At 44.8% G+C, this 24,833-nt stretch overlaps 1 protein-coding gene across 1 annotated transcript in view; it reads right to left on the reverse strand.

The window, feature by feature from the left end:
- MED17 (mediator complex subunit 17) overlaps window positions 1–24,833 on the reverse strand; it is an 81,126-nt gene that overhangs the window by 28,711 nt on the left and 27,582 nt on the right. The window contains exon 8 of the mRNA XM_084580602.1: window positions 21,716–21,838. Coding sequence (XP_084436728.1) covers window positions 21,716–21,838 — 123 coding nt within the window. The remainder of the gene's footprint in view (window positions 1–21,715; window positions 21,839–24,833) is intronic.

Genomic DNA, 24,833 nt, shown 5'->3' on the forward strand with positions numbered 1-24,833 from the left:
AGCTGCACTTCTGAGTTTGTACCTGCTAAGACTACACTAAAGCGTAATTTGAAGCACCCTGGTACACAAGGGGAATCTTGCAACTTGTTTAGTTTACTGAAAAATACACTCGTGTGATAATTGTAGAAGCTAGCAACTTTTCTTGCAACCTTTATGAAAGAAAACCCAGCTAAATTTTAGAAGTCGGTATGTACTTCCCCAATCTAATTATTCGTCTACATTCATCATCAGTGATGTGTCCTGTGCAGATCCCTTCATCAGAGCAGAAACTTTTGTAAAGGGGTTTATTGAGAGGTTAGGACGACTAGAAGGGGAAACACTGATGCAGGGCAATCAAGGTAGCGCAAGACCGGATCCAGAGAAGGTGGCTCAAGCTCTCTGTGCATGCAGCAGCTGGCAGCCAAGGAACACCAAAAGCTTCCTTGTCGTTTACATGGTCGCATGGTTGGCTGAAAGAGAAAGTCATCCTGGACTCGTGTCGAAGTTTTTCTCTGGGTTTGAGTCTTTAATTCCTTTGCATGCTGCTTCATTCCTCCTCCAACATGTTACTTTAACCCTTTGCACCGCATTCCATTTTGTTTGAAGCCTTTATCGGTTTTATCAGTCTTTATCCGATATTAAAAAAGCACCTCTTTTTGATGCAATAAATGCACATCTTTCTGACATGTGCAGGAGATGACAGGTGTTATGATGGTAAACCTACATATTTTGTGTGCCCTTCAGTAAAAGAATCAGTTGCCAATAGTGCGCCGTCCTCTCTTGTGTCCGTTTTGTTCTGTGCTAACCTGTTTTTGCTTGAAAATGCACCAGCTAGGCCAGCAACAAGTTTTACTTGTTTCTGCAAGTCTTGCTGCTGGCACGACAGAAGTTCACTAAAGTATTTGCACCACCCATAAGTGGCATCAGTGTGAGTGGCAGTGGAGTGCCCTGCTCAGTGTAGGCCGTCAAAACAGTCAAAATGGCTGTGCAGTACAAAGTAGGTACCATGTGCGCTACCACAACAGTGATGTAGCAGCCGGATTTGTACTGCACGTGCACGAATTTCACTGGGAGTTAGAAACGAGACCAACTCATGAAAACATGGCAGATAGAAGGCAGCAGGGTTGCGTATTTACTTCTCAGCGTACATAGCCGCACTGGCCGCTAGTCGCGCTGGTTGTCTTGAACGTCACATCCGGCGTTGCCAACATGACGACATTGGAACTGATTGGGACGCCAGTTCGCTCGTTGCTTGCATATGGCCGCCCGCATTGGCCGCCTCCATGGGGTATACGCCCGTGCAATATTCTGCGGTTAAGTACGCGAAGCGACTAATTTCAAAGCTGTTGTTCGGCAAGTGAGTGACAGGGGTTTGTTGCGAAAGGTTTGTTGTCTCTTCATATTCTGTCCCATGCTGTGCATCGGGAAAGTCTTGATCCGATGCCAGGAGGAGAGCAGTGATGTGTGTGTGAAAGATATTCCACCGTGATCGCGATGAGACTAATTTCAAAGCTGTTATTCGGCAAGTGAGTGGCTGTGATTTGTTGCGAAAGGTTTGTTGCCTCTTCATATTTTGTACCACGCTGTGCATCGTGAAAGTCTGGATCCGATGCCAGGAGGAGAGCAGTGATGTGTGTGTGAAAGGTATTCCACCGTGATCGCGATGAGACTAATTTCAAAGCTGTTATTCGGCAAGTGAGTGGCTGTGATTTGTTGCGAAAGGTTTGTTGCCTCTTCATATTTTGTACCACGCTGTGCATCGAGAAAATCTTGATCCGATGCCAGGAGGAGAGCAGTGATGTGTGTGTGAAAGATATTCCACCGTGATCGCGATGAGACTAATTTCAAAGCTGTTATTCGGCAAGTGAGTGGCTGTGATTTGTTGCGAAAGGTTTGTTGCCTCTTCATATTTTGTACCACGCTGTGCATCGTGAAAGTCTGGATCCGATGCCAGGAGGAGAGCAGTGATGTGTGGAATATCTTTCACACGAAAGATATTCCACCGTGATCGCGATGAGACTAATTTCAAAGCTGTTATTCGGCAAGTGAGTGGCTGTGATTTGTTGCGAAAGGTTTGTTGCCTCTTCATATTTGTACCACGCTGTGCATCGTGAAAGTCTGGATCCGATGCCAGGAGGAGAGCAGTGATGTGTGTGTGAAAGATATTCCACCGTGATCGCGATGAGACTAATTTCAAAGCTGTTATTCGGCAAGTGAGTGGCTGTGATTTGTTGCGAAAGGTTTGTTGCCTCTTCATATTTTGTACCACGCTGTGCATCGTGAAAGTCTGGATCCGATGCCAGGAGGAGAGCAGTGATGTGTGTGTGAAAGATATTCCACCGTGATCGCGATGAGACTAATTTCAAAGCTGTTATTCGGCAAGTGAGTGGCTGTGATTTGTTGCGAAAGGTTTGTTGCCTCTTCATATTTTGTACCACGCTGTGCATCGTGAAAGTCTGGATCCGATGCCAGGAGGAGAGCAGTGATGTGTGTGTGAAAGATATTCCACCGTGATCGCGATGAGACTAATTTCAAAGCTGTTATTCGGCAAGTGAGTGACTGTGATTTGTTGCGAAAGGTTTGTTGCCTCTTCATATTTTGTACCATGCTGTGCATCGAGAAAATCTTGATCCGATGCCAGGAGGAGAGCAGTGATGTGTGTAAAGGATCGCTTGCCAAAAATAAAACTGGCTCTGGATAACGACGCTTGAGTATCGTTTTTCCTAGAAGCAAGATGTTTGTTTGGTGAGTTATGCTTATGTGGAGAGATGCTTATCACAGGAGGTTGCAGGATCGTAGCTATCTTTTTCAGTTGGCTCGGGAACTGAAATATTGATTTTGTACATTACTTACGAGTAAGTACACGCCAATGGAGATTTGTTGCATGACATGCTAATTGCAACTATTTATTTTGATATTGTGCATATTTAAATAATGTCTAAGTTCAATCAAGCTATACAGTGAAGCCCGAGGCCATCCAAATGCACATCAGCGCTGCCGTCACATGTTTGCTTCCAAATACCTCATCTCGCAATCTGCAAGTGCAACAGAAGGATCACTTTTGTTCACTGTATATATATATATATGTCACCTTTCAGCCATTAAAATTAAGTTTTGAGTCTGCGCACGTCCTGTCCACCATTTCATTTGTCCGTGTGTCTTTTAGTGCAGTACTCCCCTTCATGGAAAAGATGAAACTTGGTAAATATGTTTGGCATCATCTGGATGATCAAGAGTCGTGTAGCCTTGCTGAAGCATCCTTTTTGGTTGTTGTTACATAGTTCTTACTAACCTCATTGAAAGGCCGCATTATTTCTGGGATTTCAAGCTATTATTCAGCAAATGAGTGACAATGGTTTGCTGCGAAAGGTTTGTTGCCTCTTGATATTTAGTACCGTGCTGAGCTATGCCTTATGTGGAGAGATGCTTATTATAGGAGGGTGCAGGATAATAGCTATCTTTTCCAACTGGCCCATTTACGGAGGAAAGAATGTAAGCACCCTGGCATTGACATGTTTAAAGTATTGATTTTTTACATTAGTTGCGAATAAGTACATGCCAATGGCACATAGTTTGCAATAATTTTGTACTCAAGGTGAACATAATCCAGTATGCTATCACGAAGCACATCACCACATATCGCGCAGCTTAACATTATGCTGCTATATTTTAGGACAGCTATCTTTTTCCGCCGATAGGGATATTTATGGATCGCTTCTGTATTCATCTTTCAGTTTTTTTGGTTTTTTTTCTGGTGTCCTGTGCAGGGACTGACCATCGAATGTACCCCTTATATGTGGGCAAGTACGTTAGAAACCCGTTCAGGCGATGAGGAGTGCACGATTGCCAAAGACACATTTCGCGTACAACGTTAGTAACAAGCCAAGGTTGATGAAGAGCTGCCTTGGTGATAATTATGGGGGGTTTGCAGTTTGCATGCTTAATGCAACCAAAGGAGAGAGTGCTGCAGAAATTGGGGGAGCAATAAGAGTGATCCATACAAACACTGTGAAGTCTACATGACATCATAAAAGAAAAATATGTTTGACACTAACAATCGCAAAAGTGGAGAACAGCTCTGCAATAATGCACGTTAAGGCACTCGACTACTGTGCTCAAGGATGCGCGATCGAATCTCGGCCACGACAGCCGCTTTTTGATGGGGGCAAAAAGCAAGGCGCCTGTGTGCTGTGCGATGTCAGTGCACGTTAAAGAACCCCAGGTGGTCGAAATTTCCATAACCCTCTACTATGGTATCCCTTATAGCCTGAATTGCTTTGGGATGTTAAATCTTATTAACCAAACCAAACTTTCCTTAACCTTGCTAATACCTTGGAGTTCACGTAAGGCACTCACTGAGTGCTCTTGTTAGATGAACATTGTGCACAGAACTTTACATTTGTTATGGCATTGTCAAATTTCACATTCCTTTGGTTCAACTACTTTTCTGCTTGAACGAAATACTTCTAAATCAGCTTTTTCTGTCCTCTCGCATGAGTGATTCATCAGCAGCATTTGCCTTTGCTCACGTATGCTGCTTTAAGCATACTTCATGCCTGTAGGGGTGGCCAGAAATAATTAGAAAAGCTAGGAATGTTTGGAAGAAGCACTATTTTGAGGTTTATAAATATATAGTTGCCTTGGCCCACAGCACTTGCTGTGGGGTGGGACATCAGAAAGACTGCTAATTTTTACATATGCACAGTAAGCCAGTTACTGCTGGTATGTGCATTCATTCTTTCAAGGATTCTCAGTATACTCTATTCTTGTTCTACAGAACCACCAAGTTCTTACTAGGATCCCATAAGTGGTTATACCCAAGAATGCATGAACCTGGAGCTTTCCTTTACTCCCCTTACTTTCGGACTACTCGCAATAATTGTGATAGAGGTGTTCACCATATGGCTAATCATAAATGACAATTTTCTTTTCAGAGGCTGTCGTGCCTCTCTATTTTCTGCCTACACGTGTCCTGCATGAAGGGATAGAAACTAAGGTGCGTGGCATTTCTCGGCACTTCAAGAAAGCTTTTGTGGTTCTCCAAGGGACAAGGACTGAGCATTGTAAGACACGCACTGACAGCATGAGTTATGCAAAAACAAAACAATAAAAGATCATCCAGCAGCACTGTATCTTTGAAAAGGTATTTATTCTGGACAGATTTACTACTGCAGACACATCTAGTGGTGATGAAATTGTCCCTGAAAGGCAGCTGTCTGCTGCTTGAAATACAACTTTGGCTATAAAAGAAAATAAACAGCACTGTGAGCCACAGTCAACAAGCCTTCACCATGTAAGCATTAATCATGTTTGTCTAAGGACAATATTTCGGTGATAACGCACATCCACTGTGGAGCAAAAACACATGCTTACACAAAGCGATTATCTGCACTGTCTAGGCATCAATACATTTGCATCCTTAAAAGGTGCCATTCGGCCCCTTTTATTACAACAACAATGGCAGTGCCCCTTACCGGTACAACACAATCACTTCTTTTGTGCCAAGTACAGTACCATGTCAACCAACAAGGAAGTGTTTGAGCTGTAGTTCTATTAAAACATTTCTCAAGTCTTAGCACTCTTTCATGCAAGATATATAGTACTCGGCAGGCTTGCAACTGCCTGCAGAAATCCTGTCAGTGCAAACTGTTAACATTTATTTACATGCAGTCTGAACCAACTGCTTTTCTTTAAGCTTGAAGCAGACTAGCAGCAAGATGGAATATTTAAATGAGTAGGGACAGAAAATTTTGTCCCATCTGTTCATATGTTTAAATACAAGAATTATAGTTAAACTGGTAATCTCATCCTGCTTCTGTTTCAACAGCTGCAGGAGTCAAGATAATGTTGGAAACTTGTAACCAAGTGCTACTTTTTGGCGTCTTTTGCTCCAACTTGTAGGCCTGCCTATCCCAAAAGTTGGTAGGGCAACAAATGGATAGGCAGCAAATTTTTCTATGCTTCATGTGACGAAGATTAAACTGGGCTCAGCTGGTCTCAGCTACCACAGCTAACTGGTGGCTCTTGAGGCAAATTCCTTGCACAATCTGATAACTTGTACATTATCATAAGAGCTAGCAGCCAAATGAGGCTTTGAATGCAGTTAAGGTCACTTATAATAAACCTGACGGTCACGTGGATTTTGCTTGTATCCGAAGTTTATAGTAAGTGGACTTGCTTTTTTACAGTCAAAAAGCAAAGATCAGAAAAAAGTGGCATTAATTCTTTGAAAAGTGTATTGCACACATTTATCCTTTCAAATTTCATACTATCAAGCTGCTTTCTAAGCTCTCAAGCTGTACGGATTATCCGCTTCAGGGATGTGAGAAGCAATTGGAGCATCAGTGGCAGATGGTGTAGAAGGTTGGCTTCAAACCTCAACTAAGTTATACGGATCCAGTGACAAAGCTATTACAAGCCATGTCTATGCAGAATGCTCAGTGAAAGTTACTTTTGTTTTAACTGCTCCAGTGACAAATTTGCCTCCAAATTAGGATACACCTTCCTGTAAATACATGGACTTTGATGTAACATCTGCGTGGGAGTAGAGCCACTTAGACCTAAAAACAAGGTGGAAACTTGCACTTTATCTGAAAACCGTCAGATCAAGTCAGATTTCAGTCTTCGTTAATTCGTGTGCACTGCCCGCTAGACACCGGAGTGATGCATCTATCTGTGGTCTGCATACTGTCTACATATGGCAGCAGTGCAGCAGGCAGAGATATGATTGCAGACAATGCAACTCTAACATGACTGGGTAGGCCATCAAGTCGTACCATGCAACCAGTATTCAAACGTATCAGATTGCTCTCATTAGTGGATGACTGGCAGTGTGCAGTAATTTAGTTTTCAACACAGCCCCTATTGGGCACTTACATTTCTCGTTCCACCATAGACACTTTTCCCAACTAGCATATGTGCATACACTAGCAGCCCTTCTAGCTTGTCGGGGCACACTTTGACCTGTAGCAAACAGCCAGTGAAAAACTGCCAATTCAAAACACATTTTTACTGTTTTTATTATTGCAGGGGGGGGGGGGGGGGTGGCATCATTGCGGCTTGGAGACTATTTATGATCTCCGCACTCTCTAGAATAGAAGTGTGCTCTTTGATTTTGAGGGCGAATTTATGGGGCCTCCTCATTCGTTAACATAGTGGTGCAGCCACAGTTCCCTTTTTTTCTTCAAAATGCAATGCCATAGCCCTAATACAGACAAATTGTTTTGGTAGTCCTGCCCTTTTTGTGATAAGCAGGTGTTTTGTTATAGCTGCAGCTGTTCTAAGCAGGTTAACTGCTGAGCTAATTGATTGTCAGACATAATTACAGGGAATTCAGCACAACACTCACACAAGAAATAGGCACCCATGGTGTCCTCTTTCTTGTGTGACTGTTGCGCTGAATTCCCTGTAATTAGTTCTAAGCAGACTCGACTGTATTTTGCCTAAAAATATTTTCATTACCCTGACTACCAGTTAAAGGGCCCCTGAAACGGTACTTTCCCCTAATATTCTAGTGGATGAACTTCATAGACGTGGGTTTTTATTAAAGCCAAATTCGGAAGCTTTGTATGAAGCCAATAATATACAAATAATTTTCAAAAAGTGCTCCTGGTTACCACTCACAACCGATTATTGCAACACGTTCCCTCTGTGCAAGCCTTCCAAGTGAAATCATCGAGGCTAGCTGGGTGCGCCCATTCATTGGTGGCTCCGAAGTGACACGGGCAGAATGGAGCGTGGTGGGGTGAATTCACGGCTTGTTTTCTTCATTTTTTTTCTTCCGCGCTGGCGTGTGTCGAGTTAAGGGGAGAAAGGAGGAGCGTCGTTTTTTATTGCCAATATTTTCGGTGTTAGTGACGCTAGGTTAAAAATTTTTGCATTGAGGAGAGGATTGATAGCATACTATTACGCGCGTGCGTTTTCTAGATTTTGTATTTAACAGGGCTGGGCAAGATACTTCAAAAAAGTATCTTCGATACTGATACTCAATACCTTGAAAAATTGTATTTCCGATACCGATACAAGATAACGAACCGAAATCGATTTCCGATACAGATACTCGATACTGTGACTTTGATACTTCGATACATCTCTGAAATTCTAATGTGATAAAGGCGGTAATATTATTAGCGAAGCTGGAAAATTTTACCATGCTTTCAAGAACTTTCAGTGGTACATATATCGCAGTTTTTGTTTCTCTGAAAGGGCTTAAACAAATTTGATAGCTCAAATTCATGAAACTCCGCTGTCCGGGCAGCTGGCCTTTTCAGAATGTCACATATTGAATTGAAGCCATGGCTACAAAACTTCCACAAGCAGCCTAGCGAACAATTTCTTTAAGGTAGTGCACTTCATACGAACCACCCTGTGAGCACTAGTCACTAACTAGTTCTAATTAGCAATTAGTCATAACTAAATAGTTATGAGTAATGATCTGGAACTTCTTTTGTGGCTTTTCATTTCATATACTACACGTTAATTACCCGATGGCCCCCTCCGTTTCCTCTTTACTATAACGCTCAATGCTGCGTGCGTTTGGGGAACTGAGCAGGCATTTTGATATTAGTGCAATAGCAGACTTTTGAAGCTCGCATTCTGTGCTAAAAGCTAGAGGATAACAAAAATAAAATGGCTGAACGTTTTCCGAAATAGCTGCGCCATGTGGGCGTTCTGTAAATGAGGTGAACGAGATAAGCATCTCTATATAATTAATCGAGCACGCCACACTGTTACATTTGATGAAGGGGCCCTTTACCAGAAGATAAGAGTGAAGTATAGCCGCGTCGACTCAAGTATCTTGAAGGTAGTTAACAAAGTCAAGATTCACTAAGTGAGCGTCTGGGTTATATAAAAGAAAAAGTTGTTGTTTTTAAGAGAGAGTGGATAATATGACGTCAATCAATTCGCATATTTCAAAAACATTTTAACAGTTTATTGCTTTATGAAACAAGGGTATCTTCACAAGATTTATTCACATTTCGCTGAAATGTTTTTGGCAAAAAAAATTCTTTCACCATGTATTTGTTATTCAAATTTATGTGCTGGAAAAGTGCAGTTACATAGCGTTTACGTTGTGTATTTCTTAATATTTTAGATGTAATAGTTTTTTACAGAAAAAGCCTAGTGGAAGAAAGATGTTTGTTTCAAATCAAACGCTGTAAACGACAAGATTGGCAACTGCATCGTGCCCAACTGAGGCCTTAGATGCTCATGTTCTTGCCGCCAAACAAAGCCGACATGGGAACCTCAAGGGTCTGAAGAGCTATGGTAGTGCATAAGTTACTGCGTTCATCAGCGCACTGAGCATGCTGCTTGACAAGAATCACATGCCTCAGAGACGGACAAGGAGGCAGATTTTAAAGGGTGGGAGAGCAGCTAGGGATGAAGTGCGCATGGTCCCTACTCCCTGTTTGTCTTCTTAGCTGTTTATTTTGTTCTTTGTTTCTGGCCGTCTGTTAACGGCTTAGGGGCTTCGTGGTATGCACTCGGTGCTCATAAGTAAACAACCTCATGAGCGCCTACTTGCAATTGGCTCCTTCAGTTTTAAAGAAAGAAAATATGGATAGATGGAGGCTAAGGAGACTGGGCGTTTGAAAGAAACTTCTAGCAGGAGGGAATTCAGTATGCACTGCAAGCAAAGATGCCTCCCGGCTTGTACTAGCACCTGAGTGAGCGCCGTCAACCAAATGTCTGGCACACAGTGGTTTCACTATTTTGCGGAGTATCGAGTATCATTAATATACACGATACACCAAAAATGTATTTTCAATACCAATACTCCGATACTTTCATTTTCAGCACTCGATACCTGATACCGATACACAAAATGTATCTAAAGATAGTATCAAAGATACATGTATCTTCAATACTGCCCATGACTGGTATTTAACCTATTGAGAGCATTTACGGTGTTTCTAGTGGAGCGTTAATATCCGTTTTTTTTTTTTTTCTAATACCATGCTGAGGGCGAGACAATAATATGTTTTTAATACAAAAGGTAAGAATGTTTTTGCAGCAGTTTATGCAGGAGTTTTGAAAAAATATGAAATTGATATAGACTGGCAGCTAGCGCATTGATTTTTTTATCGATTTTAAAACCTGCTAATGCTCCAGCAGTTTGCATAGTCTTTCAGAAAAGTACATCCGTTCAGAAAGAAAAAAATGTGTACCAAAATGGGGCAAATGAGATGTACAAAAATGTGATAGGCTGAATTTTGAAAAAAATGTCCCATGTGGTGCTCTTTTCAAGTGCAACTGTGGTATTTTTTAGACTTCCTGTAACTGTATGTTCTCAGCTTGCTGCTCATTTGTACCAAATTTCATGGTTCGATGTCTTGTTGCAGGAGGACAAATTTATTTTTATTCCCATTCCATGCCCTAAATTGGAGACGTTTCTACGGATAACTGCTTGACATTACAGAATGCAAGGCCATATTATTCATTCTGTGTTTGCTGCAGGACAAAATTTTAATTTTAGACATAGAGTGACTTCAGCTGTAACTTCCAGTTGCCAACTTAATCAGGATGCACACACACAACTGGTCTTGTGGCCGTATCCAGAATGTCACAGGTTGGTTGAAACCTACTTTCGGTTTGTTTCCTGGTTTCAGCTATCTTAAAGTAATTCTACTTTGAATGTTCTTTTTTACCAGAAATTAGGGACACTAAGTAATGTGATGTAATTATAGACTCAAAATGTAAAAAGAAACACTTTTAATTTCAGTATGGCTCAGTAGAGACAAGAAAGCTTTGCACCAATTTTGTAATGCGAGACTACAAAGAAAATCAGAAAAATAAATACTCTTAACTGGGATACAAAGCAACTACTGAAAGCATCGGCTAGTTCATTTCAACTTCTAACCATGTGCTAAAATTTTTAGCTCAACAGATTCCAGCACTGCGTGGCCTTTGGAAAGAAGAAAATTCTCCCACGTGCTGCTTGCCAAATGCATATACAAGACAGTGTATCAGCACAACAATGTGATACCTATTGCAAGCGAGCACCTTTTTTGTTTGCACCTTTCTTTCTATGTCAACCGACTCCTTCCAGTTGTTGTGTGCCTTTTCTTTTGTGTCGGGTTCTGTCAGAGAGACGCTTTGGCAACTGGTCTTCTGGTGAGTATCCCATATCCCCTAACATGCTGATCGTTTTCTCATGCTGGGCGCACACACCTGCACACAGTCTACGACACATATGTGCAACTCTATGTGCGTGGTTGCGATTTTCTTGCGTACGTTTCATTCATTTCTGGTGCCTTCATTTGATGCGCAGCCATGCAGAGTGCTGGGAGAGACTGAGGACAGAGTGTGTGGACAAGCAGTCGACGAGCAATGGAAGTGTGCGTGCGGTGCGCGAATGTTCAGATGTCCGAGCAATGTGTGTGATCTTGTTAAGTGTATATTTCTAGATTTGTAAATAAGTTTTTTTGGCATCCCTACAGCAATTATGCATTGTATAAGCAAGCATAATGTGTCAAAACAGACTTTGTGGCATGTCTTTTGAACTGTTTACATAATAGTAGAGCTACTATTTCCCTAATTCACTCAGCAAGTCTGAAAGTGTCAATACTCACTTTTGATTGCACGTGAGGACTTATTTAAGATAACATGTTCTAGCTAGGCCAGATTAACCTCTAGTTCGCTCGAAGGTGATAATGTGACTGCTTCAAAACTGCACCGAGTTCGACAAGAATTTTCTCAATGGTAACTTTCACAACTCATTAACTGCTTCTCCTCTATTCATATATATTGCCTTCTTGTTTAAAAGGCTGCATGTGAAACTTAGGTAAGAGGTATGCCTTTTTGCAAATACTGGTAAGGCCTCTGAGATATCTCACTTACTCATTACACACACTGAAATGCATAGTGACATTCAGTAGTGCCCCAGGTGTCAGTATTGTCACCGACTTTATTTAATACTGCTTTCAACCCCCCAGCATAGTGTGTACACAGCATCCCTGCAATTGTTTTGCTATATGCTATTGACATCACGGTGTGGAGCCCTCACCAAGATCTGCTCACTCAAGAGGGTGCCCTCCTATCAATCTTGGATACTTTCTCTCATTAGGCTTCGGCCTTCAGCTTTGTGTGTGCAAAACTATATGCACGTCCATTGCCAACAGCTGGGTTGGTTGGTTGGTAAACATTTATTAAAACAGTCAAGAGGCCAAAGGCCAAGATCTAGGGGTCGGCCAAGACTCCTTGGAATCTGGCAGCCACTAGAGCAAGACCGATGAGCGCTTGTTGGTCGTCCAGGGTAGAGCTGAGTAGACGAGCCTCCCAGGTATGCTGTGTGGGTGTTGGAGTGTGTTGTCGTGGACAAGTCCAGACCATATGAAGGTCTGCTGGGATACTGCAGTGTTTACACATCGGCATATACCGTTCAGGAAATATATTGTTACGTGGTGGCATGACATGCGATGGAACACGGCGACACAGAACGACATGATGACATGACGATGAAATATGCTTTTATGGCCAGCGGGCCTGGCGCGAGCGCTCCGCCCCACGCCACTGCCCGCTTCGTCATCTTCGTAGCAATATTATGAACCTTTTAGGATTGGGGAAAGTGTCTGTCTGGAGTTGGCGCTATATGAAGGCCTTTGTCTTTGTAAGTTCTTGGTGTGGACCTGGATAGAGTTGCCGAGAAAGACAATAGTGTTGGAGCAGGTCGCGTGAAGTGATTATGGTGTCCTTCCTGACCAAGGCGGGCATGTTGGGGGCAGGATGATAAGCTGCTCGGAAAGTGAGCCCTCGAGCTAGCTCATGTGCTTACGCTTGAGACCCATGTGGGCTGGAGCCCATATCAGGAGGGTCAGGTGTTTAGGATTTGATATGAGTACGCAAAATGGTACGGCTGAAATACAGCCATGAGTAAAAATAAGAATGGCGCACTGTGAGTCACTTATGACTACTTTAGCTTTAGGAGTGGAAAGCAATAGCTACTTCCTGCACTGTAGAGATATGTGAAGTGCGTACGGAACAGGAGGCATGAAGAGCCATGTTCTCATCTGTGGCAACCACTGTTGCAGCAGTCCGAGTAGGATGGTCTGCCGCGTCTGTGTAAAGTATGCCAAGTCGGCCAGCATATCGCTGTTGGAGTGACGCGGCCCGAGCTTCTCTGCGATCTAGATGATGATTTGGTTAGTGGGGTTTAACGTCCCAAAGCAACTCAGGCTATGAGGGACGCCGTAGTGGAGGACTCCGGAAATTTTGACCACCTGGGGTTCTTTAATGCGCACCGACATAGCACAGCACACGGGTGCCTTGCCTTTTGCCTTCGTTGAAAAGCAGCCTCCTCAGCCAGATTCAATCCTTGGGTACAGCAGTCGGGCGCCATAACCACTGAGCTATCAAGGCAATATATTTGTTCATGACTCTTTTCAAACACCTTGCTGTGGACACCTGCAAAGATCAGTATGATACCTATCAGTATGACCAATGAGCTCCTTTGCTTCTGCAGGGCCAAAATATACTGCATTTACTAAAGTGCTGTACACAAGAAAATTATTGGAATTGCAATGCAACTATCAAATTTAGTCAGAGCTGTCCACTTGATAATGGAGACTACTAAAATCAAACCTTTGGGCTTGTTTATGCCACAACTAATAGCGCTCTTGAGATATGCCGACAATTGCTTCTGCATTCTACACAAAAGCATCGAAGGTTTTCAAACATCTGATTTCTCCCGAAGAACAACTGCAAGTAGGGCATTTCTGCATCCTGTGCAGACAAGGAATAGAGAAGGTGGATGGCAATAATCTATTTTAGGTGTTCTCTTCGAACGTGGTTCTCACTGCTTATTTTTTTGTCTTCTGAAACAAATGCACACTGGAAGAGAATCTTTATCTGTTCTCTCAGTAGTTCACAGTGAACCAGTGGCACATGTAATTTAGCCACTTTGCAAGAAATAGCTACTGCAATCTGGGAAGCTTTGGTAATTAATTGAAAGTGGTGAAGAGAGATCTTGAATGAAGTGGCTACCAAGAACTGTTTTCAGCATGATGACACAACAAAGTGAATGATGCAAGCACGAAGGAAACCAAAGACAAAACACAGAAATATGCTCCATTTTTCTAATTGACAAATGTTGGCAATATTGTTCTGACTTTCTGGACAGCATGACACACTTATATGAACACCTCATACGACACTAATAAATATGAAAAGGAAGGCTTGACCAAATTGGTCAAAGTGAAAGATTTGACACATCAAATTTCCCAGTCTTGTTTACACAATTCTGTGCAACAGCTGGCCTTCAGCAATACCAGAAATAATGTGGCCTTTCAATGAGGTTAGCAAGAACCATGTAACAACAACCAAAAAGGATGTTTCAGAAAGACTACACCTAAGACTCCTGATCATCCAGATGATGACAAACATATTTACCAAGTTTTATCTTTTCCACGAAGGGGGGTACTGCGCTAAAAAACACACGGACAAATGAAGTGGTGGACAGGTCGTGCGCAGACTCAAAACTTAATTTTAATGGCTGAAAGGTGACATATATACAGTGAACAAAACCGATCCTTCGGTTTTGTTCAGATTGTGAGGTGAAGTATTTGAAAGCAAACATGTGACAGCAGCGCTGATATGCATTTGGATGGCCTCGGGCTTCACTCTATATCTTGATTGAACTTATACACATTATTTAAATATGCGCAATGTCAAAATAAATTGTTGCAGTTAGCATGTCGTGCAACAAATCTCCACTGGCGTGTACTTATTCGTAAGTAATGTACAAAATCAACATTTCAGTTCCCGAGCCAGCTGAAAAAGATAGCTACGATCTTGCAATCTCCTGTGATAAGCATCTCTCACCATAAGCATAGCTCACTAAACTGAAACATCTTGCTTCTAGGAAAAACGATACTTTAGCGTTGTTACCCAGGGCCAGTTTTATTTTTGGCAAGCGATCTTTCACACACTTCACTGCTCTCCTCCTGGCATCGGATAAAGACTTTCTCGATGCACAGCATGGTACAAAATATGAAGAGGCAACAAACCTTTCGCAACAAATCACAGTCACTCACTTGCCGAATAACAGCTTTGAAATTAGTCTCATCGCGATCACGGTGGAAGATCTTTCACACACATCACTGCTCTCCTCCTGGCATCGGATCAATACTTTCCCGATGCACAGCATGGCACAAAATATGAAGAGACAACAAACCTTTCGCAACAAACCACTGTCACTCACTTGCCGAACAACAGCTTTGAAATTAGTCGCTTCGCGTACTTGACCGCAGAATATTACACGGGCGTATACTCCTTGCAGGCGGCCAATGCGGGCGGCCATATGCAAGCAACGAGCGAACTGGCGTCCCAATCAGTTCCAATGTTGTCATGACAACGCCGGATGTGACATTCAAGACAACCAGCGCGACTAGCGGCCAGTGCGGCTATGTACGCTGAGAAGTAAATACGCAGCAGGGTTCTACTGCAAACTCACACAAGACACATTTGCACTTTAGTGACTTTTCACATATACAGTTGAATCTGTATGTAACAAAGCTTCATGCAGCGAATTTCGCGATATTATGAAGTTGTTCAATTCCCCAATGCCCCTTCCATTGCAGTGTGTGTATCTGAGAACACCATATAAGGAACATGTTGCAATGGTTGCCCTTAATGTAATAAACTAGAGATGCCGACTATCTCTTAGCTAGTGCTCAATTACTCAAAATTCTGTGGAACCCCACTAACTTCATGACAACAAACCATGAAATGTCTACCATTGCAACGAGTAACCACTGTTGATACAATGTGCCAAGTTTCAGGAATGACAGCGCATCTAGTATGTGGCATCGTATTAAGATATGTGGCGCAAATAAACACAAACACAGGAGAAGATACACAGCACACGCGATGATGCACCAACTTGCCCCTCTAGCTGTTATTTTTAGTATGTGGCAGTCTCCACTTTTCTCCCGTTTAGACCATGACACTACAATGTCATGCTCATTGCAGCTCAGAAGCAGTGAAAAATAATAGGATGAAGAAAAAATACATCTACTACATATAAAAACTTAAATAAAAACTTTCAGCATACAACATAGGCTAAACCACCTGCCGCAGTCCGCCGGTGCAGGCATGACGAATTGTTTGCGAGCCACCATCAGAAAAAAAAAAGCATGCTAAAATCTGTTGATCTCTTAAATATTACGCGATTGGATAAATTAATGTAAAAAAACTCTTACTGAGGATCGCTGATGTGCAACGAGATTCTAAGGATAACTGCGATACAAGCGAATCTCTGCTCACAGCCCACAGCTGCTGACATGTCGCTCAGCTCATCCGATCTCGTACTCTAGCTCCGCTGCTAAGGTGTCGCCGAGATTACATCTTTCTTTTACTCTGAGACAGTTGGGTTGACAGTAAGGCTATTCCAAGAACTGACCATGATCAATTTCGAAGCGCCGATTGCTGCGGCTTTGGATTGCTGCGCCCTAGCGACGATTAGGGCGCAGCGCACAGCCAGCGTGCCATTGTGCACCGCTCTCGCGGGCAGCACCGTTGCGGTAAGCTCACTGCACTCAGTGCGGCAAGTGTTGCAAATTTGTCGTCTACTTTCTTGATGCGGTTGGAGTCGGTCACATTTTGATGTACCACTTAACTTACGCCAAGCAAACGATCCTGAGAGGATGGAACGGGGCTACATGTTGCGCCACTGGATGCGTACGCTCGAAGGTGAACCATGTCCGTCGGTCGCCGTGCTACAGGCAATGCCTATATGACTTGTTGCTCTTGAAACATCTGTTAGTGCACGGAGTGCACGCAGTTGAAACTGCATGGCCAGCCTGTGCGCTTCAAAATATCCACCTTTTGCGCGAGTTTTCTGCGCATGCGCGAAGTCGTAGCGGCGACCGATGGAAACACATTGAGAGGCGTCGACAGCGTTTCTCGGCGCCGCCAGTGCACGGGGGCTGGCGGCACCGGGCGGCACGGTGGCCGTCACAGGCTTCGCAAAGCGATGCCAACCACATCTGCCGCGTACGGTTGCCACTCTCTAAGCGCGCCAAGATGCAAGACGCGGTTTTTCAGGTTTCCTTCGCCGAGCCGCGGCCAACAACGACGTGAAGCTACAATTAGGGCCACCAAGCGTCAAGATGTGAATGGCCGACCTTAGCTACCTACTGCGTACTCTCGACTGTGCGAAAAACACTTCGTTACAGGTATGTATGCATCTAAAGGAAATGTGCATAATGAAAAGTATCTACCGGAATTTGCACCAAGCCTGTAACCCATCAGTGATAGCCGCAACGAGCATTTGTTCGGTGCGTCTGATAGCGATGTATTTTGTCGTTTGTTTTTTTATGTGCGAAAGGGCCGGGTAGCGCAGATATCACAGGTGGCTGTGTGCGCTAGACCGTAATATTTAGCATGTTTTAACGCGACTGCCGCCTGACTAAAAAGAAAAGAAAAATTGGGCGTTTGTTGTGATGCACCGCTGTTCGCGAGCCGAGTGGTTGAGCTGGTCATGAGGCTCGCGAACGGCAGTGCATTAAAACGCCGTATTTTTTTTCTTGTTAGGCAGTCACGATAAAACATGCTAAATATTACGGCCTAGCGCACACAGCCGCCTGTGATATCTAAGCTACCTAGCCCTTTCGCACATAAAGAAAAGAAAGGACAAAATACATCGCTTTCAGGCCCCAGCGCAACTAAAGCAATCACGTACCGAAAAAATCCTCATTGCAGCTATCCCTGGGGCGCAACAGCCTGGGTGAAAACTCCAGTAGGTACTTTTCATCATGCATATTTCGTTTAGATGCATACATACCTGTAGTATCTGTGTTTTTGCCGCTCGGAGCATATGACGCACTTGACACTCTTGCACAACGCACAGTATTTTTTTTTAAATTAAAGGCTCGCCTTCGTGCACGCCAAAGCATCCGGATTTTGTTCCTTTGGTGTACGCAATCAGATGCACTTCGTTAGGGAGCTTGATAATCGTCGTCTACGTCCAACCGTTTGCAACGGCAAGGAAACCGCACGGCACAATAAATGAGTCTCCTGGAGGGTTCATGCTCGTTCACTTGCAGAGTGGATCGCTCTGGACGTAGAACAGGGTTGGTTCCTGACCGAGATGCGCATCCGATATGTAGGAGATTCACATGTGTCACCAAGTTGTTGATTCCGCAGAAATCGCGGCGGAGGCAGAAATGAACGTTGGAGATCCTTTAACAACAAAATGAGCATTCTCTGCGCACCGAGAACCTTTTCACCACTGCGACCACATCCGTTCTGACTCCTGAGGTCAGAAACCGGCTACAGCTCTGAATCATCCATTGCCAGAAAAATGCAGCGCGTTTCCTGCAGGTGTGCATTCCGGCCGGGACAATGCCCTTTTCACGGGGTGTGTATATGTGCCTCTCTGCCGATCTTCGTGGATGAAATCCTATCGCTGCACGGTTGTAGATGACGCGAGGAGGAAGCGACGCCCATTGCACCATGCCGGCGCCACGGTGACCGCATTGTGCTCGGTAACTCAAGACACCCCGCGCATATGCGCCGCTCAAAGTCACAGGAGACGATTCCACCTAGCTCTGCAGCATCAACAAACCCCTGGCTGCTTTGCCCTTTGAGATCCCTCTCTCTCTCTCTGCCCCCACGCTCTCCTGTCTGCCGAAAACCTGCACGCTGAGAGCGTCTCATTCTGTCACGTCGAACACGGCCCGCGCTACACGCTCTTACAATACGAAGATAGTATATGCGTACGTGCGTTATGAGTGGATTGTGAAAACGCTCTACCTTCCCCCATACTGCGTGAACATGATATGCTGCTATCACTGTCACTACTTTCCGCTCCGAGGCCAAAAAAGGGGGGAAGCTTTCGCTTTCTACCAACGTTGGCGTGGCCATTTCGTATGGTGCGCTTTCGCGTCATCTGCTACACTGCCGCTCAATGTGTTTCCCGCCCGCTCCCGCATGATGGCGCCACATCCTCGCGCAAAAGGCGGATTGCACCTTGGCTCGGCGTACCTTCCGCACGCTTCCATAAACAAATGCCGACACTCCCGCTGAGCTTTGTAACAGATAGTCGTGATCAGCAAGTTGGCTACATATGGCATGCAAGACGTCAGCTTACCGCTGACGTCTTACATGCCAGAGTGCAATCATTTTCATACCATACTGAAGACCTATAAAATTTTGTGTACACTCCAATTTTTATCCATCGCAACTGCTATTACAGTCGAGTCCACTTATAACGATACCGGTTTTAACAATATATCGGTTACAACAATGAAAACCTGCAGTACCATCCACTTTTGTATGTTTTCTATGGTAAAATAACCCGCTTACTACAATGCCCCCTTGCCATATTATCGGTTATAACAATGAAGTCTCGCTCCTGATTTCTTGTGCTAAAGGTAGTTGAATGCGAAATTCTTTAAAAGAAAAAAAAAAAAAGAAAGAAATACCAGCTGCTGCACCTTCCCCGCCGTGCGCTCATACAATAGAACCTGTTTTCTGGCCTTCTCCGCATTGTAAGCCTGCGCGCCTCTCTCCCTCTGCCCTTCCACCCCTCGGAACACAAATGGACTGCGCCCATAGCTCTGCACTGCGCCACCCTCCGAAACACAAATGGACTTCGCCAACGCGCCGACAGCGCTTATCCGCTGATCTGCTCATTCACCGGCTCGCCCCTCATTTTGCGCAGTTCTGAAAACAACGGATTTGGTTGTTTGTGCAAGTTGATTGTGTTGAAGTCGTTCCTGGCCACGCGGTTTCTTCGTCTCGTTTGAATCGCCGCCGAAACGTAAGATGGCTGATCCATCCGCTGATTTTCGGACAACGTTGCCGGTGAAAAGAAAGCGCATGGCTATCGATTTGGAGACGACAAGTGCAGTATCGCGAAGGAGTACGCACTATCGCAACCAACGGTGTCGACAATCATCCGCTCCTCTGAGAAGTTCGACAAAGAAAAGTCCTCGCTTGACAGTGGGCGCAAACGCGTTCGACAAGGCGCCTGTCGCTGCACTACGTGGTGTACCTAGATGCCATGGAGAAGGATGTCGACACGCTTCGTGTGAGGCAAGCAAGGTTAACGGACATGGGGTTTTCTCATGCAAGCCAGTGAGATGTAGTACGTACGTGGTGAGATGCTTGTGGCGATTTCACCCCAGGGGCCTGCGTGCTCCAATCTCCTCTGCTTTTAAATAAAAGTTTCGTCTTTCTCTCTCTCTCTTCACCCTAGCGTTACTTTGGAATTTCTCAAGCTGAGGGGCAGCCACGGCAACCTTCTCGTATTTTTTACAAGACCCCTTTCGGGGCCACCAAAACGATGTCTCAGCGGAGCTCGCATGTCACTTGCCGTCCGTGACCCCTCTCTGCAGTTGTTAGGCTTGTTTTCGCGCAAACCGTTTATAACAATTATCGGTTATAACAATGGAAACTTTGTGGCATTTGAATATTGTTATAAGTGGACTCGACTGTATATGCAAAAGGCATTAGTTTTGGTCGTGTAGCAACGCGTAGAAAAAATTGAAGCAATGCCAATGGTAGGAATAAATTTTCCATGTGGAAGGGGTATTGCTGTGTGGACAATAATCTCACTCGCAGCGAGGTGGATTTAGGGTCGATACTGAGAAAAAAAAAGGAAATTTGTAGTAATGATCACTCGCCCTTATATATGCTGGGCACTTGCATCGGGATTTGTGAGAGTGCATAAATGGCTTAAAAATTTTAGGGAATTATTGCTTTATATGGCAATAATTTAGCCGCATTCAAGATCACTCGCTCGTTCTGCCCTCATCGGCCATGCATGCTAAATATTGGTTACATTCCTTTTCTTTTTTTTTTAAATTGCATTTGAATGACTACTATAGTCCTAGCTGTGCCTGTCTACTGAAATCGAAGGCGACTCACATATGTTTCAGACGGTGCTGTACATGGGATTGACATTTGCACACCTCGGCAGAACGGCAGCGGGTGCGCCGCACGCCTGTGTCGTCGTCATGTGACGTCATGCAAGGCAGTGCTCTCCGGGCCCCGCACGCGAGTTTCAATTTTAATTCAAGTTATTTCCTTATTTAAATTTAGTGCTTGCGTACTGTAAAAATGTAATCACATACTGTGATGACCGAGCCTTCAGCAATATAAATCAATCAATAACTCAGTACAATTGAAAAATAGCTGGAGTTGCCCTTTAAAGCTACTATACATTCTATGCATAAGAGCAAACACAACAACCACTTGGTGCATGTTGGCAGCAACTTCCAGCCAGCTTTCACTTTTTCTAGGATGACTCAGCAGTAAAGTACAGCAATCTAGGGAGTTACAAGATGTCAATGGAATTACGCCTCTCCAACTTCCGCAGAGATGATGGCTCCGAAATGCTTGCTAAGATTCACAAATGGTGTTTGTTGTCAGGGATGGCGGGGGTTCAAAGTGCTAGAATCAATGCAGAAAGAGAGAGAGGAACCACATAGGACATACTCCAATTCTAGTGCTTTGAAATAGTTGTTCATGCACTGACTACCCCGATCCAGAAAGTGGTGCCTGAACTGTACAATGAATAACCAACACGCCCAGACTGCTACGGTATTGTACAACTGGTATGACGTGATTGCGAAACTAAACATGGAATTGCTCACACGATTCCAACGAAAGAGGACAGCGGGGGTGAAACCAGTTGTCCTTGAGCAGCAGTGCAGGGCAAACATTTCACGCCTGGAAATCAGCCATTTTTTTTTTGCTACGTCCAAGCACACAAAGACCGTGCCATGCTCACCTGCAGGGTTCGGTGGCAGAGGCCGATGCTGAGTTGTACGCTGGGGAAGAGGGTAGTGGTGATCTCGTTACCCACCACTAGGTTGGGGATAGATGGCTGCAGCTGGACGGCCTCGCGTGCCAGCTGGGAAGAAGAAACAGCAAGCGACTGCTCAGAGACGGCGGGGTGCTGGGGTCAAATTACGCTCCAATCACATCACAAAAACAGTCACAAACCCACCGATCAGCCCGTCGATCAGCCCCCACTCTTATTGGTTTACAGGTCAACTGGTCAGAACCGACCAAAAGGAGCGTGGGCTATCACCAGATTATCATGCTTTGATACAGAAGTGAATCTTCTTTTTACTTGAAACATCTCAGTTAAATGCTTTCTTTTCAATTAATCTGAACATTTTCCTTTTTCTACTAAAAAGCAACGCGGACAGCTTGTGAGTACCATCGACCACCTGGTCGAAATTTCCGGAGTCCTTCACTATGGCGTCTCATAGTCCCGAGTCACTTTGGAATGTTATACAGTGAAACCCGGATATATCGAACTCGAAGGGGATCACGAAATAGTTCGATATATCGATAATTCGATATACAGAAATTGGCTTGGGACGACACTTACGATGCGAAAAAACGATACCGTATTTGTCGCGTAATCAACTCACTCACATAATGAACCCACCCTCCACTTTTGCACTCGAGAATTTGGGGGAAAAAAAAAGCGTTAAGGCCAGCTCGCTCACATGCAAGCGATTAAGCGATCTCAGCAACGAGCGGCAGTGACAGAGCAAAAAATTTCCAACTTGTTGGAACTGCGTTCCTCTGCCGTTTGAGCCACCGCGGCAGCTCAAAACAAGGTTTGTGTGTCGCCACGGCAGAAATCTCCAGCGTTCTCGCTTGCATGTCGCACTCCATTTCGGTCGTCTCATCCGCAGCTCATTTCTTGGCAGCGTGCCAAGATGCTGCGCTGTGATAACATCGCGGCGTGTTTATCTTTTGATAGCTCCTGCGGCGGCGGGGAGCGAACTTGGCAGACTGCCCGTGCTGGCTTGATTGCACAAGCCTGGTTCGATTTATCACGCCGCGCTTGGGGCGGGCATAGTCCACTGCCACAAAATCATTGGAAAGCGTGATACAGCAGCTGCAAACGCTGCTTGAAGCGAAAAATGCTAAAGCCGGTGTCATGATCGCAGCTGACCGCATGCTTTCGTTGATTCATACATGCAAGGATAAACGACTCCCGCCAAAAAAAAAAGAAAAGCTGCTTCAAAACGTTATATCTTACGCTACGCCGCGCGTACAGCACAACGATAAGAATAGACGACTCTCCCACAAAAAAAAAAAAAAAAGATCTGCCGCTTCTTAACTTCAGCAGGCGCCATAGCCACGTCAGCCGCCGCGCGCAGAGGGTTCGCAACACACGCTGGAGAAAGCGTCCGACGTTCTGTCTGAAAGCGGGCTGAGCTGGCTTGGCGCATGCGTAGAGCGTGCTACTGCGAACGAAGGCTGGGAAAGAGGAAGGAGAGAGATAGCTGGGCAAAAGAATGGGCACACTCTTGCGCTTCGCTCTATCGCGTTTTTCCCCTCTCGTTCCTACCGGTTCTCTCTGGCTTATTCACGCACATGGCTTGCAAACATCACGTGCTAGCGCGCGAGAAACAATAACCGCAGATGCGCGCGTCTTTGGAGAATGGGTGCGGCGCTGCCCTAGCCAAACTGTCTTGTCCCCTCTCATTCTTTCCGCACGTGGCTTGAAAACGTCACGCGGCAAACGGCCAAGGGTGATGCGATCGCCTTTGGGAAAGGCACACTTTCCAATGCGTGGTGTGGAGTTCGATATATCGAACGGCCGGCGAAATTGAGTTCGATATATGACGCGGCTTTCCTATACCTTTACATGGGATTTTCAAGGGGATATCTCATGAGTTCGATATAACCAAAACTCGATATATCCGGGTTCGATCTAATTTTGATTGCAATTTTCTTTTTGCTAGTGATACGTGCACATTGTTTTTGCCAATGACAGCGAAATAATTTATACCTGGACTTTTTCTCACCTGTTTTGGTTTTGGTTAGAACAGCCGAGCGAGACTGCTTGAACGTCAGTGAAATGTAGGTTGCATGAGAGGATGAACTCACCGTGATTCCTGTTTTTGAGCCAGTGCAGTGAACTAAGATGACTAATAAGTGACTATATCATTGTTTTTTCCACGACCTACTGTATAATGGGCGACCTGCGCGTGCGCCGCCTCCCCAGCGCCGAAGGTTTGCTTTTGCTTGTGGTGTTTTTTTTAGTTCTCTAAACCGCCGCCGTTCAGAGTGGCGCTGTAACTCACCCCCACGACGAAATCGACGAGACGGCAACTGGCTACGGAGCGCGAAGATTTACCACGTGTGGGCCGTCGATAACGTGCTGAAGCTGCCGCTAAGCTCGGTGCCGGCAAGTTCTTTTTAAGCAGGCAGTCAATAACTTAACCGGAGGCAGTTTTGACGTGCCGTGTGCCTGTGTGTGGCGGCGGATGTCTACGCGTTTGCGGCATCATTATGGTCTACTGCTGCGTGCCGCTCTGCAAGTCGAGCGGGCGAACCTCGGCAGGGACCTCCTTCCACGAGTTCCCTGTAACAGAAGTACGCAATCAGTGGCTCAAGAACATCTCGCGGCAAGCCGAAGGTAAGTTATGAATCTGCACCAGCTTTTAAACATGCTTATAAGGTCGCCTTACTCGAGCATTCCGGGTGACGGCGTCAGTTGTGATAGCGAGATCAGTTTAAAAGGAAAGAGCTGCGATCATCAGCTGATGCTGTAATAGTCGAGTTTCCGTTGCGTTCAGTGATGTCCGGAAAGAGCATTTCTGTTATGGCACTCCTTGCTTTTCAGGGCCAGGGAAACAGCCCTGGATTCCAAGTGACAGGAGCAGAGTGTGTAGCCTGCATTTTAAGCAGGAGGACTACAAAGAAGGCCTCAAGTTACGGAGATTAAATGCCGATGCCGTACCGACAATTTTTCCACAATTCCCGGCCTATCTGCAACCGTCACGAAAACAACTGCGGCGCCCACTAAAACGAAAGAGTGCTGCTCCAGTTTCACGTGCGAAGAAAAACAGGTAAAATCCATTCTTTTCCACAATTTT

Source organism: Amblyomma maculatum, chromosome 10 (genome assembly GCF_055883805.1).
Source record: "Amblyomma maculatum isolate TAMU_Amacu chromosome 10, ASM5588380v1, whole genome shotgun sequence".
Taxonomy (NCBI): domain Eukaryota; kingdom Metazoa; phylum Arthropoda; class Arachnida; order Ixodida; family Ixodidae; genus Amblyomma; species Amblyomma maculatum.